Raw genomic sequence first — 17,767 nt, 5'->3', positions numbered from 1 at the left:
GTTTCACCTGAATGCTTAAATCTATTTTGAGCTCTCCTATTAGACTCGTTTCCAGCACATGTGTATAGGAACATAGCAAGTATCTCATATGTGCTCATGTGCATAGAAGATTGCAGCCCATACCTTTCCACCAACACACCATGAAGATCCAAAAAGATTTTGTTGTTCAGACAAAGTTGTCTGTGGCATTCTCCAGGAGTTTTCATTGTCTCTAGCAGCCATCCCGTACCACTAATACCGGATTTCCTTTGTGGGTTTTTAGCAAGGTAGATGTTAGCATATATTTGTGCAATTTCTGCAGCACCCAAAACAAGATTCCAAAAGACCTCGCTTTCATCATTAGAGTCATCACTATCGCTCTCACTTTCCTACAAACAAGAGACCATATGACAAATAAAATAAAATAAGTACAAAACTTAAGTTTCAATATGACAAATAAAATAAAATAAGTACCACACTTAAGTTTCAATGACAATAGTTCATACGAATAAAAAAGTAACATTAAAAAATACAATTCCTCAATTGCCCTACTTGGCATTGTACTTCCTGCGAAGCCAATTAAACCTAATCTCGTTTGTAGGAAGGGTCATGAACATTTCCCTTTGATCCTTCTTCACAAACAACTCAGTAACAATATAATACTCGTATGTATCATACCCTGCCCCCACATTCTAAAACAAGATCCATGACTTGTTGGACAGTAACTTCACCCAATTTTTTAGATGTAAAAGAGGAGGCGGATTCAGCAATCTTGGTTACTTGCTCTTGAATAACTTGTGCTATTCCAATTCTTTGTTTCTTTGCAAGTGGGATTCTTTTGTTTGCCAACATAATAGTAGGAGAAGGAGAAACCTCTTAGACCTCATCACCAGTAGCATCATTGTCACAATCATCCGGGACATCATTAACCTCATTCATAGGGCTGTTGTCAACATCCTCTTGAGATGGTGGTATGATGAGGTTAGAGCTCATAGGATTCCAATGATCTGATTGATCATTAGTGATGTTAGCAAACATCACTGTCAAGTCCTCCTCATTTTGCAATGGTTTTTTCTTAAACTTGCCGCAACCTGGAATATCCTGAAAGGAGGCAATCATTGTTAGTACAATATATGACATGAACCTATTGAAGAACAGAAACAAAATAGTTTCGGAACTCACCGCCTTTGCCTTCTTCCACCACTCATCATCCATATCAATCATACCTCTTGCTCTGTCCCATCCCGCTCCCGTTTGTTTTCTCATTAATTGCTTCCAAGCCGTTAAGTCGATCTTCAACTTATCCCACTTGTTCTTCATTTGCCGCTTGGTCAAACGAATTGCTGTGAGGTTGAAAAATTCATCGCTGACCTCATCATAGCCTATTGAGTTCAAATGGGTGTTCGGTCTATTCCCTTTCTTAATTTGTTTGGCAAACAACGAACATATGATTGTTGTGTTTGCATCAGTCCATTCAATTGAATCACCCTGATCAAGATATGACAATAACCAATATCAAGTATGTGCACTAAAGTTTCTCTTACTCATGTGATCAACGAATATTAGATGATTCTACTCAAGTACGTGGAGCCGACTAAGGTTCAAGTAGTCACTGGATGCTGCAAAAAGATTAAGCTGCAATAAATGTTCCCACAAGCACCATCGTGTTTTCTAGTTTTATATCTTTTCTACTAACTAATCTGATAACATTCATATTCTAGTATGATCTATTCGGCGGTCACTACTCCAATCTGTAAATGCTAACACAAGAATACAATGCTGAATTTGAATAGGATGCTAACAAGCAACACAAGCAGCACAAGCTGCCAAATTCCATTTGACATTCTGAATTTGCTAACAAGCAGGTGGCAGTTCAAATAGGATGCTAACAAGCAACACAAGAATACGGTGCTCAGTTCAAATAGGATGCTAACAAGCAACACTAGCAGTAGATTTCGCACAGCACATATGTGACATTGATAGATAATGGTTTGTTCAGGAGCTAACAAGTAGCAGTAACAAGTACCTATCACAGTTCAGGAGCTAACAAGTACCAGTAACAATTCCCCCAACTACACACAAACCATCCAATTCCAATTTCCATTACTGTGTTAGGAGCATTCCTTTTTGACGCCTTCTTCGCTGCCAATCCCAGCCACATCCTGGCCGTTGGCCTGGCTGCCGAGCCCGGCGCCACGGCCACGCCACCGTGGCCAGCACGGCCACGGCCTTGGCTGCCGCTAGACCAGCCCAACGCACGGGCTGCGGCACCTATGCCACCTGCACCTCGTCCGCCGCCGCCAGACCACCTCTTCCGCCACCGCACAAGCCACCTCGTCCGCTGCCACCCAGAACACCGTCACCGTCTTCCTGTCCCCCGAAACCGCCCCTTGCCACGCCTTCTTCCTGGCCCGTGGCCGCGCCCAAGGGCCCACGAGCGCCGGCTTCCGGCGCGGTGACGCCGTCCCATGCCGCGCCGCCCAAGTTACCCCGGTCGGTGGCGCCCGCGAGGAGCCTTTGGGCGGCATGGCCCCCCCGCCAAAATGGAGCCGTGAGGGTGAGCTGCGGATGGAATCGGAGAAATCGGCGGAGGAGGGTCGTTGTCGCCGTCCATTCCGCCGGGAAAAACCGCCGTCGGCGCCCCAGGGAGGAAGGGGCGGCTGGTGCGGTGGCGGAACAGAAGCGTCGGGCAGGGGGGGGGCGACGGGAGGAGAGTGTCCGTCTGTTTCTTTTTTTTATGAATCGAAGGGGTACGTGTGTAACCGATGGCAATGGTGGATAAATACCCACCAACTCCACAAGGAAGTCTGAAAAGAGGGTTGGAGCACCCCTTGAGGTATTCCAAAAAAATGTGGATCTACCCCCGTGCTCCACCTTTTTTCTGGAGCCGAAGTTGCTGGAGCTAGACGCGTTTGGCTACAAAATTTTTGGAGTTGATGAAGTGAAGCAATTTTTCGTGAAGTGGAGTACTTCCAAATAGACCCTAAATCCTAATCGAATTGAATGACATGGGTGGGTCACTTGAACCGGCCGGAATCCAATCCGGCACCGCCGAACGAAGGCCTCAGGCGTCGCAGCACCCGGACACCCAGGTTAAGGTGGTGTTTGGATCCAAAGTTCACGAACTAAAATTTAGCTCCTAAAATTTAGCCCCTAAAATTTAGTTTTGCTGGGGTGTTTGGATCCATGGACTAAATTTTAGTCATCATCAAACAATGACTGATTTACCCTCCCTCCTCACTCCCACTACCACCACCACCACCACCACCACCACCAGCAACAGCAAGATCCGAGGGCCGGCGCGCTCCAGCTCCTCCCGCCTCTCGTCCGCGCGAGCTCGGGCGGCGCCGGAGGCGGCGGGGCCGGAGGAGGCGGGGGGCCGGAGGCGGCGGGCTCGGGCGGAGGCGCTGTCGAGGGTGGGGGAGCGCAGCCAGGAATAATCCACGGCGGCACCGCGGTGGAGGAGGTGCTCCGCGGGGACGCAGAAGCGTGGCCGGGGCCAGCGTGGGCGGAGAGGATACAGGAGACGACGGCGAGGACCTTGTCGTCGTCGGGGAGGTCGCGGCAGTCGAGGTTGAGCGAAGCTGAGTGCCAGAGGTGAGCCCACCTGGAGGCGAGGACTTGGGCGCTGCGCGCGCCATCCTTGGTTGGGAGGAGGGAGATGATCTCACCTAGGATGGCGTCGGGGAGGCCGCTAATGCGGTCGACGCCACCGCCCCGGCTGCTGCCTTCTTCTCCTTCAGCAACTGCCGCCAGTGGTTCTTGGCCTGTCTTCTTGGTCCTTGCAGCTTCGGAACTCGGCGTCGCCGTCGCCGTTGGCGGCAGGGCCTCCGATGATCTCCTCTTCTTAGGTCTGGGGGCCGCCGACTCCATCACGGTGGCTGGTGGCTTGTGCGGAGGCGGCGGGCTCGGGCAGAGGCGGCGGGCGTGTGGGAGGCGGAGGAGAGAGGAAGTGCGGGAGGGGCAAGGCACGGAGGCGGAGGAGAGAGAAAAGGGAGCAGGGGTGGAATTTGTGGTCCAGGTTCACTTTTAGCTCCTTTTAGGGTCTCTTTGGGGGCTAAAATTTAGCTTCAAAATTTTAGCTATTTGTCACTTTTAGTCCTCCTGTTTGGATCCCAAAACTAAATTTTGAGCTAAAAGTACAGAGCTAAAATTTAGCCCTTGGATCCAGCCCTAAGATTTGCGGGGAACGGGCCGTGGTTTTCCAAGCCGACATGTGCTCCAGCAGTGTGTGGGCGTGGGTGCCGCGGATTCCGTGGACTGTGACTGTCGCGTGGTCCGAGACGGCTGCAGTTGTATGAGCTTTGACAAGCCTAGCCCAACTTCGCAGTCCAAGGCTTTGAACCCGTTGAATACAAAGGCTTTTCTGTTTCTCATCAGCAGCCCAAATAGGCTGTGCATGACCTATTTGGGCGCTCTGTCTGATCTCAACTTGAGCGGCCACAACAGAGCGATTAACGTAATTAATCACCATCGTGCCGCCCAATCAAGCGCCACGTTCACAAACGAGCTCACCACACAGCAGGCACTTGCGCTCACGGCTGGTTGGCTGCCCGCCATGATCAGCCATAGTGCCCCGCACGTACACCACGCACGCGTAACAGAATCCGCCTCAAACCTATAACTCCACGAACACCACCGGGCACCGGGGCGCACGGCGACTCCGGGCCCCTGTTCCGAACGACGACGCCCTGCACCCCAGACCCGTCCAGACTGCAGCCATGTCAGCGACCCCTCGCGGCCGGTCGTCGCACCGCCGGACACGGTGCAAGTGCTTAGGCGGCAGCAAAGGGGACCGCGCCACGCCGTGCTGCTCCTTCAACCCGCTGAGGTCCCTCATCCGGTGCCCCGGCGGCCGCAGCCGCAGCCGCAGCCGCGGCAAGCATCGCCACCAGCGGACGCCGTCCAGGGTCCGTGACGCGCCGGCGGTCGGCGGCGTCCAGCTGCAGCAAGGCCAGGAGGAGGAGCCGTCCTTCTTCGTGTACGCCATGCCGAACCAGGGCGGCTTCGGCAGCGGCGGCGGCGAGCACAAGAAGAAGAAGAAGCACAGGAAGCCGCGCATGCCGTCCTTCGGCTCGTGCTTCCGCAGGAAGAAGAAGGAGCGGAAGCAGGCCAGGGCCACGGCCACTGCGGGCGTCCCGCGCCCGGCGCTCACGCCGGCGTCGTCTTTGCTGACGCATCCGCCAGGCTCCCCCTCGCCGGAGAAGACGCAAGCTCCGACGACACCGTTGATGACGCAGCCACCTTCTCCCGCCCCTACCGAGAACGGCAGCACCATCAACTCGCCGGCGCCGCCTGGCCGGCAGCAGGCCACGCCGAGGCCGGGCAAGCAGTCGCCGGACGACTCGGCGCGGTCGTCGCCGCTCGCGCCGCGGATGCAGCAGCCGAAGCAAGTGGAGGGGCTGGAGATCGTCGAGGTGGCGACGGGCGAGCGGCTGTCGGCGCACGAGCTCAGCCTCATCGAGATGGTCGGCAGCTCAGCGGACGGCTCTGCGGAGTCGTCGGTGAAGTCATCACTGGAGTACGTCAACGAGCCACCGCCTCCGCAGCCACCGGCGAAACGGGCAGTGGTGGAGAGGGAGGCGAAGGTGGTGAAGGTTCATCAGGAGGTCCCGAAGCTGTGGCTCAACGGCAAGTCGGCCGAGTCCCGAGCAAGGGAGCGCTTCGCCAAGCCTCTTGTGGCGGCGGAGGCTGAGGAGCTGTGGGCGCACGACGTCGCATGCAGCCGCGTTCACGCGACCATGCTTGCCGAGACGGTAAGGTCTTCAAGCTCATTTGACATTGGTTTACGTCGAATTGAATTGTTTTGCGATCGTGATTACTCAAAGTTGTTCTCGCATTTTTCTTGTATCTTATAACCAGCAATCAGGCATTCTAGTCCAACCTAACGCTACAATTAGCAATCCGGTCATATCTCATGCCTATCGTTGCTCCAAAAACATCTTTAGAGAAATGGGCTAGAATTGGGCATTTCTCATAAACAATAGCTAAGAGTCCTAAATACTATCACTTTGAATCTGAAACCTACGTGCTACTGCTTAAGATTCAGGGCTTTTGTGTTTGTACCCTCACTTTGAACTGCAATTGTGATTTTACCCTTAGGTTTCGTTTGGATGTCGATATTGTGGGCTTTGGCATTGAATTGGTTTCGATACCAAATCAGAGTAGTTTTAGAAATGGGTCACAATGCCAAAGCGATTGTTTGGATGTCGATGAAATTGCTAGATGGAATTTAACGAGAGTGCCAATATCTACTCGTGTTTGGATGTGCATGGAGTAAGATTTGGCATTGACTCATCTTCTCTCCCTTGCTACTCCTCCCATCGCTGCTAGCAGCCGCACCCCCACTAGCTCCTCCTCCATGCGCCATGGATGCCCAGATCCACTAGCCACGAAAGAGCTATTGTCCGTGGAGATGAGGACACCGAGCCGCCACTGCTCTATTTGGCAAAGGGAGGGAGAAAGGGGAGTGGCGCTCGAGGAGGGAGGCAGGGAGGGGCGGTGCGGCTCGCTGGTGGTGGAAGATAGGGGAGGGGCGATGCGGCACTCCAGGGGCGGCGGAGCGAGGTAGAGGAGGAGCAGCGCAACACTTCAGGGGCGACGTCGCTCGTCGGCGGAGCGAGGCAGAGGAGGAGCGCGCAACGCGGAGGGAGGGGAGGGTGCGGGGTGGCTCGCTGGTGGAGGGGCGGTGCAGCTCGTCGCGGAGGGAGGCAGGGGAGGACGGGGAGGGGACGGGCGCCGGTAGCAAGGAAGAAAAGGTCGGGGCACCGCCGGGAGGAAGAAGGGTGCTGCTGGGAGGAAGAAGGGGCGGCCACGACAGAGTGGAGGTGGCGGCATCATCGAGAGAATGACTGCACGGGCGTTTTTCTAGAGGAACGCAAATTCAACACGATGCGGAGGGGAAGGGGTCGGTATCGAGGGGAAAGGGTACTGGAGCGGTGAATACCAGTTGGTATTGGAGCCTATTTCCAATTTCGAATTTCAAACCATCCAAACAGCTGGAATTAGAGCTAGTCGATTCCAATTCCCAATTCTGAGGCTGAATATCTACGTCCAAATGCTACCTTACTTTTTCAACTTTATGATTTTGCCCTTACTTTTTGAAACCGAAGCTCAAGTTTACTCAGTGGCACTTCACGGTGTCAAATAAGGTAGAAAAGACAAACCATGCCCTTGGGAATTTACTCCTATTTTTTGAGCTTTGTAATTTTATCCTTTTCACATAAGCATGTGACATGTTTTTTGAATAAAGAATTATAACAAATTTTGATTCAGATTTGAAATTTCTTGTAATTTGAACCAAAGTATACATTAAAAATTTCTGGGCACAAAAATCTAAATGAAAAAAAGGAAAGAAGTCATTCTATAGATCCTGCCATCCTTGGTTGTAGGGAGCAAAGGCAACAAGCAGTTCTTGTCCTGATCCAGAATAATCGATGAGATGCAAATTAATCCAACAACGCACGGCCGGCCACCAGAGAGATGCGCAAGCCCGCAACATCCAAAGAACAAATCAATTTCGGCCCGTTTGGTTTTGGTTCCATAGATATTTAGTCCTTGTCACATCGAATATTTAGATACTAATTAAAAGTATTAAATGTAGACTAATTACAAAATTAATTGCACAGATGGAGGCTAATTCGCGAGACAAATCTATTAAGCCTAATTAGTTCATGATTTAACAATGTGATGCTACGGTAAATATGTGCTAACCATGAATTAATTAGGCTTAATAGATTTGTCTCGCGAATTAGCCTCCATATGTGTAAGTAGTTTTATAATTAGCTCATGTTTAGTCCTCCTAATTAGCATCCGAAGATTTGATATGACAAAGACTAAAGATCCAAACATTCCAATACCATAGGAAGAGAGAGAGAGGACAAGACGAGTGGGAGGAGACCCAGCTCCTGCTATGAAGCACCTGGCGGATTCGGCGGCTAGTACCTTGGCGCGTCATCACCTGTGTAGCCCTGTGCCTACCTCGATTGTCGCATCCCCGCTCCCTGAGCCAGCAAGTCGCCGCTCCGCCGATGCTACTCGCTCCCAGCACGTGCAGCGTCACGAGAAGGAGGCCGCCGCGCCTGACCCCTGTGCCGGTCTCTCCCTGCTGCCGCCCTCGATTTCCACTGCTAAGGGTTCGCATCGTGCGGATGGAGAGTGATTGGATAAGTGGAGAGGTAGTTTGATATTTTGCCTATTTTCCAAACATTTTCTATTTTGATTTATTCGTTTAATCTGGTTCCATCTAATGGACATCTGAAGTAAGGGTAAACGGCAGCTTCAATTCGAAAAAGTAAGAGTAAAATCGCAAAGTTGAAAAAAGAGGGGTAAAATCACCATTGAACTTCAAAATAGGGCAAAAACACCTTTGTCCCTTAAGATTTTGATACTCATACTAGTGATTTGGGGTCGATCACGCCTCCACATCCATTAAGTTAGTACTCCTCATCATTCTCATCTTAACACCAAGGAATTAGTATGTTGAACCTTGTTGAATGAACTTAAAACCTACGCACTGATGAACTAGCCCAGAAAACTAAACGTACTCCTCATCATTGGACAAGAATTTTAGTAGGGCATATGCCCCACTACACCTTCTTTGGTTCATCATTTTGTCCCAAATAAAGCTTAATTCATGAAGAAATTACTGAGGTTGGAGATAAAGATTTTCCATACATCAAGTGTCAAGAATTTCAAAATAATGAGGGTTAAGGATTGGACAGTTAATTGCTTCTTACCTATATACGTTTCGCTTATTAGGAAGTTAAGCGTCCTAATTTTAGAATTGAAAGAAACATTTCCATTAGTATTCCCTGAAGTGATGCACTCCCACCCCTTGACTAAAAAAAAGTATTCCCTGAAGTGTGATTTTCATCTCAAAAAGAAGTTTTCTTACCACAATACAATTAGTGGCTAACAGCACTGAAATGAAAAGGTAGAGAGAGATAAGAGAAGGAAAGTGCTAAGACGCGCATGATGATGAGGCTGCTTGGTTGCTAGCCTTCATCTGCCATGTCAGATTATGGCGTAGAAATCGATGCCGCACTCTTGACGCAGGAAATCAGCGCCACACTCTGTGACGTGAAATGTTGCGGAGTAACATGTTTTGCACGTGGCTGCCAATACTGAATCACCAACCAAATCTTGGATGGCCCGCTGCACCTGTTGTCGGTGTTTTATACCTGGCAACCTGCTAAGGGGTATTCCGAGATAGTAGATTTGTTGGTGGGGATCGTCGGATCTGGAACTTGATGGTAAAAGCGAGGACACAAGATATAGATTTATACAGGTTCGGGCCGCCAGAGTAACGTAATACCCTACGTCCTGTTTGGGGTGTTGTATATTGCGTCCTGCGCTTGGGTGTTGTTTGGTGTTGAGGATTTGGTCCTCTAACCGATCTAGGTACCCCTGCCCTCCTTTATATATTCCAGGGGGTGGGATTACTAGTCGGTTACAAGGTAGGAGTTCTAGTAGAATTACAGGGTACGAGTCCTAGTAGGATTATAGATGAATCATAGTAGGAGTCCGTGTTCTTCCTTCCTTACGGGTATTGGGGATCTATCCCCGACACATGTAGCTTTGGCAAAGAATCAAATATCCTTCGGTGTGACACATGGATAATTTCTATTCGCCTTACTCAATAGCAACATTGAAACAAGTTGTAAATTGACTATTCTACCAGGTTGAAAACACTTAGGTAGTGTTTGGACGTAGATATTCAGCCCCAAAATTGAGAATTGGAATTGACTAGCTCCAATTCCAGCTGTTTGGATGGTTTTGGAATTCAAAGTTGAAAATAGACTCCAATACCAACCGGTATTCACCGCTCCAGTACCCCCTTCCCCTCAATACCGACCCCTTCCCTTCGTATCGTGTTGAATTCTCGTTCCTTCGGAAAAACACCCGTGCAGCCATTCCCTTGACGATGCCACCGCCACTGCGCGTCCACTCTACCGTGGCCGTCCCTTCTTCATCCCGGAGGCACCCTTCTTCCTCTGGTGGTGCCCTGAACTTTTCTTCCTCGCGGCCAGCGCCCCGCCCCTCCCCTCCCTCCCCTGCCTCCCTCCGCCGCGAGCTGCACTGCCCCTCCGCTGGTGAGCCCCCCCCCCCCCCCCCGCGCCCTCCCCTCCTTCCATGCTATGCCGCTCCTCCCTTGCCTCACTCCGCCGATGAGCGACGTCGCCCCTAAAGTGCCGCGCTGCTCCTTCCCTACCTCGCTCTGCCGCCCCTCCCCCATCTCTCTCCACCGGCGAGGCGCGCTGCCCCTCCCCGCCTCCCTCCTCCCGTGCCGGTCCCCTTTCTTCCTCCTTTCGCCAAACAGAGCGGTGGCGGCTCGGTGTCCCCATCTCCACGGACAACAACTCTTCGTGGCTGGTGGATCTGGGTGTCCATGGCGCATGGAGGAGGAGCTGGTGGGGGTGCGGCTGCCAGCGACGATGGGAGGAGCAGCGGGGCAGAGAAGATGAGTCAATGCCAAATCTTACTCTGTGCACGTCCAAACACAAATAGGTATTGGCACTCTCGTTGAATTCCATCTAGCAATTTCATCGACATCCAAACAATCGCTTTGGCATCATGACCCATTTCTAAACTACTCTGGTTTGGTGTTAAGACCAATTCAATGCCAAAACCCACAATATCGACATCCAAACGAATCCTTATTGATTTATAGTTAGTCCAAAGATGGAGAAAAGCTAATCAAATGACCCTATGTGTTTTTGAAAGTTTAAAAAGGCTCAACGACAAGTATTTCAAATCAAAGAAACTAATGGGGTACAACATGAAAAACAAGATACAGTTGAATCATGCTGAAAAAGGGTGATTCAACATTTTCTAAAACACTTATCAACATTTTGTAAAAAATATACTACATTCAATATTTTTCACCTTCTATTTCAACATCCCAAAAGAACAGTTTTAACGTTTTCCAAATCAATGATCAACATTTTCAAAATTTTATGTTTTGGTCCTTCCTCCTCATCTCCGGTGACAGCGGCGCAAGCCAGCAACACCATCGGGCTGCACACCGGTGAAGCACGTTGGTTGGGGAGCGGCGCCTAAGTGGCGGAGCATGGCGGTGGGGCGGCACGAGCAGCGCTAGTGCCATGGCGCTAGGCGCGTAAAGCTCGCGACAGGCGGCGCTTGGAGCCCGTGCGGCGAATGGCGCGTGGGAGCGGCGCCGCCCGGGCAGCAACAGTGGCTTACGCCCGATAGCGGTGGCGTGGCAGCGCACGGGGCCGGCGGGGAGTTGGGGGTAGCACGGGCGTGCGCAGGTGCTGAGCCGGCGGCGGCCAGGCATGGGGCGGAGGCGTGAACGGGAGGAAGTTTAGGGCGGAAGGCGAAAGCTCCTCTGGCTAGGGCAGTGGGCGGCGGTCATGTGGGGGCAGCGGGGGCGATGGTCGGGTGGGTGCGGCTGACGGAAAGGGTCGCGAACGGGAATAGAAGGGGAAACGAATCGGTATCCTCCATAACCAGTGGCCCAAAAGCAGGTGAAAGCAGAGGAAGCCTGCTTTTGAATTTGTATTAGAATGAAAGCTGCTTTTAGATAAAAGCACATATAACTTTTTATTCTTTTGGTTAGGTTTTAGTTTTTGCAAAAGTAAAAGCAGGTTTGGGAGCGTGGACCTAGTCACTGCACTGCACCTTCATTGTGACCGTTCTACGTAACACAATCGCATTTCGCTTAAACCCAGTAACCCACCAGGCCACCACCTACCGCGCCGCCGCGTCAAACAACGGCGCGACGCCCCCTATGGCCTTCACCTCTCAATCCCTAATCTTCCGGGCGCCCGCCTCCCTCCCCGGCGACCGCCTCGCCGCCCTCTCCGCCTGTCGCGTCGCCCTCCGGGGCCGCAGCGCCGCTTTTCCTTCCGTCGCGGCCGCCTCCACTTCGGTGGCGAACTCGGATGGCGACGAGAAGAAGGAGACGAAGCTTTGGGGCGGGCGCTTCGAGGAGGGCGTCACGGACGCCGTGGAGCGCTTCACGGAGTCCATCTCCTACGACTGGCAGCTCTACAAGTACGACATCATGGGCAGCAAGGCTCACGCCTCCATGCTCGCCTCCCAGGTATCATAAGAGCGTTCTGCTGAAGCAACTGCGTCCTCGCTGTTCGTGGTAGTGTTTCAGTGTGGTTTGACCGCCTAGATGTTCGTCAGATCATTAGCCTTATCTGGATGGAGCTGCGGCGAATCAATTTGGGGTAGTTGGTCTGGGGTCAATTGGCCGCTAACCACTGTGGTTGCGTTGTGTTCGAGAAAATGCCACTTTATCTGTCCTGCTTGTGGTGACACGCAGGAGTCCAAAACCTCTAACTTCCTATAAAGTAGCATTGTTTAGGTTTAGCCTGCGTAAACTCAGGGGTTTCCCAGCACTATTCGTCATATTTTGGTCAAATGCTACGCTTTTGCTGGATGCTGCTTATAACGAATGATCACTATGTTTGAGTACAGTTGCTGAATCATTTGCAATGCAGGGTTTGATAACTGCTGGCGATAGGGATATCATCTTAGAGGGGCTTGATCAGATTGAGAGGCTGATTCAAGAAGGCAAGTTTGAGTGGAGAAAGGATCGGGAGGATGTGCATATGAACATCGAAGCAGCTCTGATTGAGAGGGTTGGTGAGCCAGCCAAGAAGCTGCACACTGCTAGGAGCCGCAATGACCAAATTGTGACAGACCTAAGGCTATGGTGCCGTGATGCTATTGACAAGATTTTGATTCGTATCAAGCAGCTTCAGGTTTGCTCCTGAATTTACTGTGTAATGGTTATGGAGTCCTGCTATAATCAATTAATCATGTGTGTATTTCTTGGCTATCTTTACTGCTTGCTGTCAAAACACTTCAGATTTGTGCTCTGTTGGCAGTTGACACACAACCATTCCAATGATTAAGAGAAGCCTATGCTGTTGAAGTTTTGAAGCTTTATTTTACTCATTCATCATGTAATCCTCAACTTGTGGCCATAACTTTAGTCCAAAACTTCTGCTTTTATACACAACTTTAAGAAACCTTTTCACAGATTTTCTGTATTCTCGTAGAAATATCCACGCATGATTTCTACTATTGTTATGGAACTGTATTTCTGGGTGGAAGTTTCACCTGCCTAATATTAGCTTGATTCTTGATGTTTCAGGTGTCTTTGGTTTTGTTAGCTTCAAAATACGTTGACTTGATAGTTCCTGGTTATACTCATCTGCAAAGGGCACAGCCTGTTTTGCTGCCACATCTTCTCTTATCATATGTTGAACAGGTGATTTCTGTTTCTTGCCTTTGTCACATCTTGCAACATAGTGATTTCAATTCACTCTCTATCTTGGGGAGGCAAGAATTTTAGTTTATGAATGTGAATGTCACGCATCACTGATGATCTATTCCCTATAAGTTGATATTTGTAGGTACTGTGCAAATAAATCCTTGAATGGCCAAAGTAGTGAGCTTTTATCTAAGCAAAGTTAAATATAAAATGTCTTATGTTCATCATTGTTTGGGTCGTATACCAGGTCCATCTTCAGTTTTTGGCTGTAGAACTTTAACATATGAGGAACTGCTGTGCATAAAATAGGACATTCTGTGTTTTTAGGATTATTTGGCACCTCTATCTATGCTGTAGACATACCAATGCAACACCAAAAGTTGAATCATTGCATATTGTGTTCCAAATATACCAAGTTTCTTGGGCACAGTCCAGATACACCTACTAGCTAATACGGAAAGTTCTGAAAATGTTATCTGAACTTGTGAAGAAAATGGACCAAGTGTTTCATTTTCTTGTACCATATACCCTCCAATCTAAAATCTGCTGAACTTGATCTGTATTCTTTTTTTTTTTTGCGAATAACTTGATCTGTATTCAATAATGCACCATATAGCTGTTTGAATAATGCACTGTATAGCTGTCATACCAGGCCCGCTTGAATTACGATACATAGCTTACAGTTTACCGTATCTGGCGTGTCTGGGCAAACAATAGGGCTCCACACTTTACTGCTAATCTTTTAGGATAAGCAAGGATGGAAATTCTTGTTGACTTGACGGTATTCTGATGGATAATTTGTACAGCTGGAGCGAGATGCTGGTCGGCTGGTCAACTGCAGGGAGCGAGTGAATTTCTGCCCTCTTGGTGCTTGTGCTTTGGCTGGAACTGGACTTCCCATTGACAGGTTTCAGACCGCGAAAGATTTGAAGTTTACAGCTCCAATGAAGAACAGGTAAGTTGTTGATTTCTGGTGGTAGTATCATTTCAAGGCTCCAAGCATGACTTTCTATTCTGTTATATTACTTGCTTCAACTATGATCAGGCTAGAGTTATTTTATTAAGTTAGAGCATCTCTAGCAAATCCCCTTTCCCCTTTCCTCTTTTCAGCCATAAAGGGGATTTAGGGGAGAAAAACCTTCCCCAACAGATCCCCTTTCCATTCCTCTTTCCCCTTTATTTTTTCTCAATCCCCTTTCCCTCCCTTCTTCTCCCCTTTCTAAGAGCATCTCCAGCAGATTGATCTTCCCCTTTCCCCTTTATCATCCTATAGGGGAATCCTCTTTCACAATTTGAGAATTTCAAGGAGATGTGCTGCAACAGCTCCCCTTTTCCCTTGCCCCCTTCTTTTCTCCTGACAAATGGGGTCCACCGGTCAATGGGTAAAAGGACCTTTCTTCCCCCTCTCTCCCTTCTCCCTTCTCTCTCCATTCAACTCCCGTGCCGGCGCTTGACGAGGCAGGGGCGCGCGCGGCCGCGCGCGGCCGGGATGAAAGCGCGACGAGCCGACCGGGCCGGGCGGCGGCCTTCGCCGGTGTGACGAGCTTGGCCGGGACGGGCGGCGGCCTCTGGCGGTGCGATCGGTGGGCCGACACGGAGCTCGGGGAGGACCCGCGATGCGGCGGCACCGGTGCGTGCGGAGCCCGTGGATGGCCGGCAGCAGTGAGAAGCTCGTGGACGGCCGGCGGGCCAACGCGGAGCTCGGGAAGGACCGGGGTGGTGCGGAGTTGCCAGCCCGCGCGGAGCCCGTGGATGGCCGGTGGCGGCGTGGAGCTTGTGGACGGCGAGGCAGGCGACGGCAGGCTGGGCAAGGGCGAGCGGCAGATCGGGCGGCCAGGGATGCGCGTGACTTTGTGAATTGTGCGGCTCAAGAGGAAGGGAAGGAAAGGGAGATGGGTGAATTCCCCTTTGTAAAAGGGAGAGGGAGGGGAAGAAAGGGGATTGAGAAAAAATAAAGGGGAAAGGGGAATGGAAAGGGAATCTGCTGGAGCTGGTTTTTCTCCCCTAAATCCCCTTTATGGCTAAAATGAGGAAACGGGAAAGAGGATCTGCTGGAGATGCTCTAAACGGGAATTCACTCCTCTTCCTTTCCATCTCCCTTTCTCCCCTTTCCTCTCCAACCGTCCGATCCCCTGAGTGATATGGACTCCTGGCCACCCGATGTTCCCCTCGCCTGCTCTGCTGGCCTCACGTTCTGCTGGCCTCCTGCCCGGCTCGTCGCCCGGCCACGCGCGGGCGTGCTGCAAAAGGCCGCCGTCCAGGCATGCGCGGCCGCGCCGCCGAAGGCTGCCACCGGTTTGGGCATGGCTCGTCGCCCGGCCGTGCGTGGGCCCGCCGCTGAAGGCTGCCACCTAGGCCATGCCCGGTCGCGCCACCGAAGGCCGCTGCCGATCTGGGCGAGAAGGCCAGCCACGCCCAGACCCGGCCGCCTGCGCCCCGATGCGCACTGCCCCGAGCGCCGCTGCCAAGTTTGCCTTCGCGCCGGCCCTGCCCCGACAGCTGCCGGCCCCATCCGCGAGAGAAAAAGAAGAGACGGGAGGAGGAGGAAGATAGACATGTTCACTGATAGGTGGGTCCCACTGGTCAGTGGATAGAAAGGGGAAGGGGATCTGCTGCAGCACTCATCTTCAAAATGCAAAAATTGTGAAGGGGGGGGGGATATAGGGGAAAGGGGAAAATCAATCTGCTGGAGATGCTCTTAAGAACTTGAAGCTTTACATACTTTGCATCTGCTGCAGTCTATCTTGAGTCTTTTCATGTGAAATCTCAAAAAAAAAAGAAAAAAATAGAAAAGGAAAACTAGAGCTTGATAATTTGATCACACTGAAATAAAGCTAGATGAAAATGGTAGATTGTGAGGCCCATGGGCCAAAAATTGGCCATGCGGCCACTCCTAAGGTAGCAGGTATGGGATTTAGTCCCATACTGCTAGCCAAGAGAGAGACCTAAGCCAACTTAAATAGCCAGAGTTAGGAAGCACTTCAATCTTGGGTTAATTCTTTTACGCAAAGCGAGGACGAAAGCGTAAGCACGTTGTTGTGTAGGTGTGGTCCACTCAGTGTGCAGAGTGGGCATGAGCCGTTTTCCTAGGCTGGGTCATTACACACACCTAATTACCTGGCCATCTTCATCTTCTTCCTTTCACAAACATGTGAATATTGTGCAGAAGCAGAAATTGTTGTTTAAATGGTTTGTATAGCTGGCATGTTTTTGTGACTATGTAACCTGCACCACTATCATAGAATTGTTGGTCATGCTCACTCATTAGGCTAGAAATGCAGTGAATGGCAAATTTTTCGTTGTCAATTTTGAACAGTTCTCACTTAAACTGGAAGCATTTTTTGGTCAACAGCATTGATGCAGTATCAGACCGTGACTTTGTATTGGAGTTTCTTGCTGCCAATTCAATCGCTGCTGTTCATCTTTCTCGAATTGGTGAAGAATGGGTTCTTTGGGCATCGGAGGAATTTGGGTTCCTGACACCAAGTGATAAAGTTTCAACAGGAAGCAGCATTATGCCACAGAAGAAAAATCCGGATCCAATGGAGCTTGTTCGTGGGAAGTCTGCTAGGGTTGTTGGAGATCTCATGACTGTCCTAACCCTCTGCAAGGGCCTTCCACAGGCCTACAACCGTGATCTCCAGGTGGGCCTCATTCTCACAGAGTATATCGATGCTTATATGGGTGTACATTCTCAGTTTTTTTTTTCTTTTTGAGCAGGAAGACAAGGAACCTTTGTTTGATAGTGTGAAGGCCATATTAGGAATGCTTGAAGTTTGCACGGAGTTTGCTCAAAACATTTCTTTTAATTCAAAAAGAATACAAAGTTCATTGCCAGCTGGTTATCTGGATGCAACAACATTAGCCGATTATCTTGTGAAGAAGGTAAACTCCTTTTGCTCACGACTGCAGGATGTATAGTTGTATATACAACTAGCAATGGAGCACACAAACTTAACGTCATTTACTCATTTATAGTTTTGTTGATGCTTTGTCATCCACTGGTTTTATTTTCTATCTACTTTAGTTGGATCAGTTTATTGCAGCTAATTGTTTCCTATCTTTGCTCTTTGCAGGGAGTTCCATTCAGAACTTCTCATGAGATAGTCGGAAGGTCTGTTGCTCTTTGCGTCTCCAAGAACTGTCAATTAGCTGAACTTCAATTGGATGACCTAAAAGCTGTTCATCCAGTGTTCGAGGCCGACGTGTACGAGTACTTGGGGGTTGAAAATGCTGTAAACAAGTTCATATCTTATGGCTCCACCGGTTCGAATCAAGTAAAGAAGCAGCTCGAGGATTGGCGCATCCAGCTGGGAATCAGCTCATAAGGATTGGTATGAACCAAGAATAAAGCGCGCAGATCATTGCTTGCAATTTTTGAATGTGTCTGAATGTAATGAACTTTGTTCCCTGCGTAACCGTGCCACCGCGTGGAACTGGAATGAGTGATGCTGTTGAGTTGGGCACCCTGAGTCTGCTCCATGTACCATTGCACCCAGCTTTGTTTCCTGAAGTGAAGAGGGGTGTTTTGGTTCC

General features: G+C 50.2%; 1 protein-coding gene across 2 annotated transcripts; it reads left to right on the top strand.

Moving 5' to 3' along the window:
* Positions 1 to 4,685: 4,685 nt before the first annotated feature.
* Positions 4,686 to 17,697, top strand: LOC117840023 (argininosuccinate lyase, chloroplastic). 2 transcript variants are annotated; one of them, XM_034720478.2, is made up of 7 exons: positions 4,686 to 5,735; positions 12,453 to 12,716; positions 13,112 to 13,228; positions 14,038 to 14,186; positions 16,584 to 16,875; positions 16,952 to 17,116; positions 17,308 to 17,697. In XM_034720478.2, the coding sequence occupies exons 1-7, from the start codon at positions 4,701 to 4,703 to the stop codon at positions 17,557 to 17,559; spliced, it is 2,274 nt and encodes a 757-aa protein (XP_034576369.1). In that variant the 5' UTR covers positions 4,686 to 4,700; the 3' UTR covers positions 17,560 to 17,697. The 2 variants fall into 2 exon arrangements, with proteins under 2 accessions (XP_034576369.1, XP_072146954.1); XM_072290853.1 differs by lacking the exon at positions 4,686 to 5,735 and adding an exon at positions 11,679 to 12,046.
* The last annotated feature ends 70 nt before the right edge of the window (positions 17,698 to 17,767 follow it).

The sequence above is a fragment of the Setaria viridis genome, chromosome 9, assembly GCF_005286985.2.
Source record: "Setaria viridis chromosome 9, Setaria_viridis_v4.0, whole genome shotgun sequence".
Taxonomy (NCBI): domain Eukaryota; kingdom Viridiplantae; phylum Streptophyta; class Magnoliopsida; order Poales; family Poaceae; genus Setaria; species Setaria viridis.
Note: the sequence above shows the minus strand (reverse complement) of the source record. Positions and strands in the feature narration are given on the sequence as shown.

What these genes read in the sequence shown, in the direction of transcription:
- LOC117840023 (XM_034720478.2), top strand. Translation starts at nt 4,701, where the DNA reads ATGTCAGCGACCCCTCGCGGCCGGTCGTCGCACCGCCGGACACGGTGC. An exon ending in TTCGTATCAAGCAGCTTCAG is followed by an intron (nt 12,717 to 13,111) that starts GTTTGCTCCTGA and finishes TTGATGTTTCAG; the next exon opens with GTGTCTTTGGTTTTGTTAGC. An exon ending in CCGATTATCTTGTGAAGAAG is followed by an intron (nt 17,117 to 17,307) that starts GTAAACTCCTTT and finishes TGCTCTTTGCAG; the next exon opens with GGAGTTCCATTCAGAACTTC.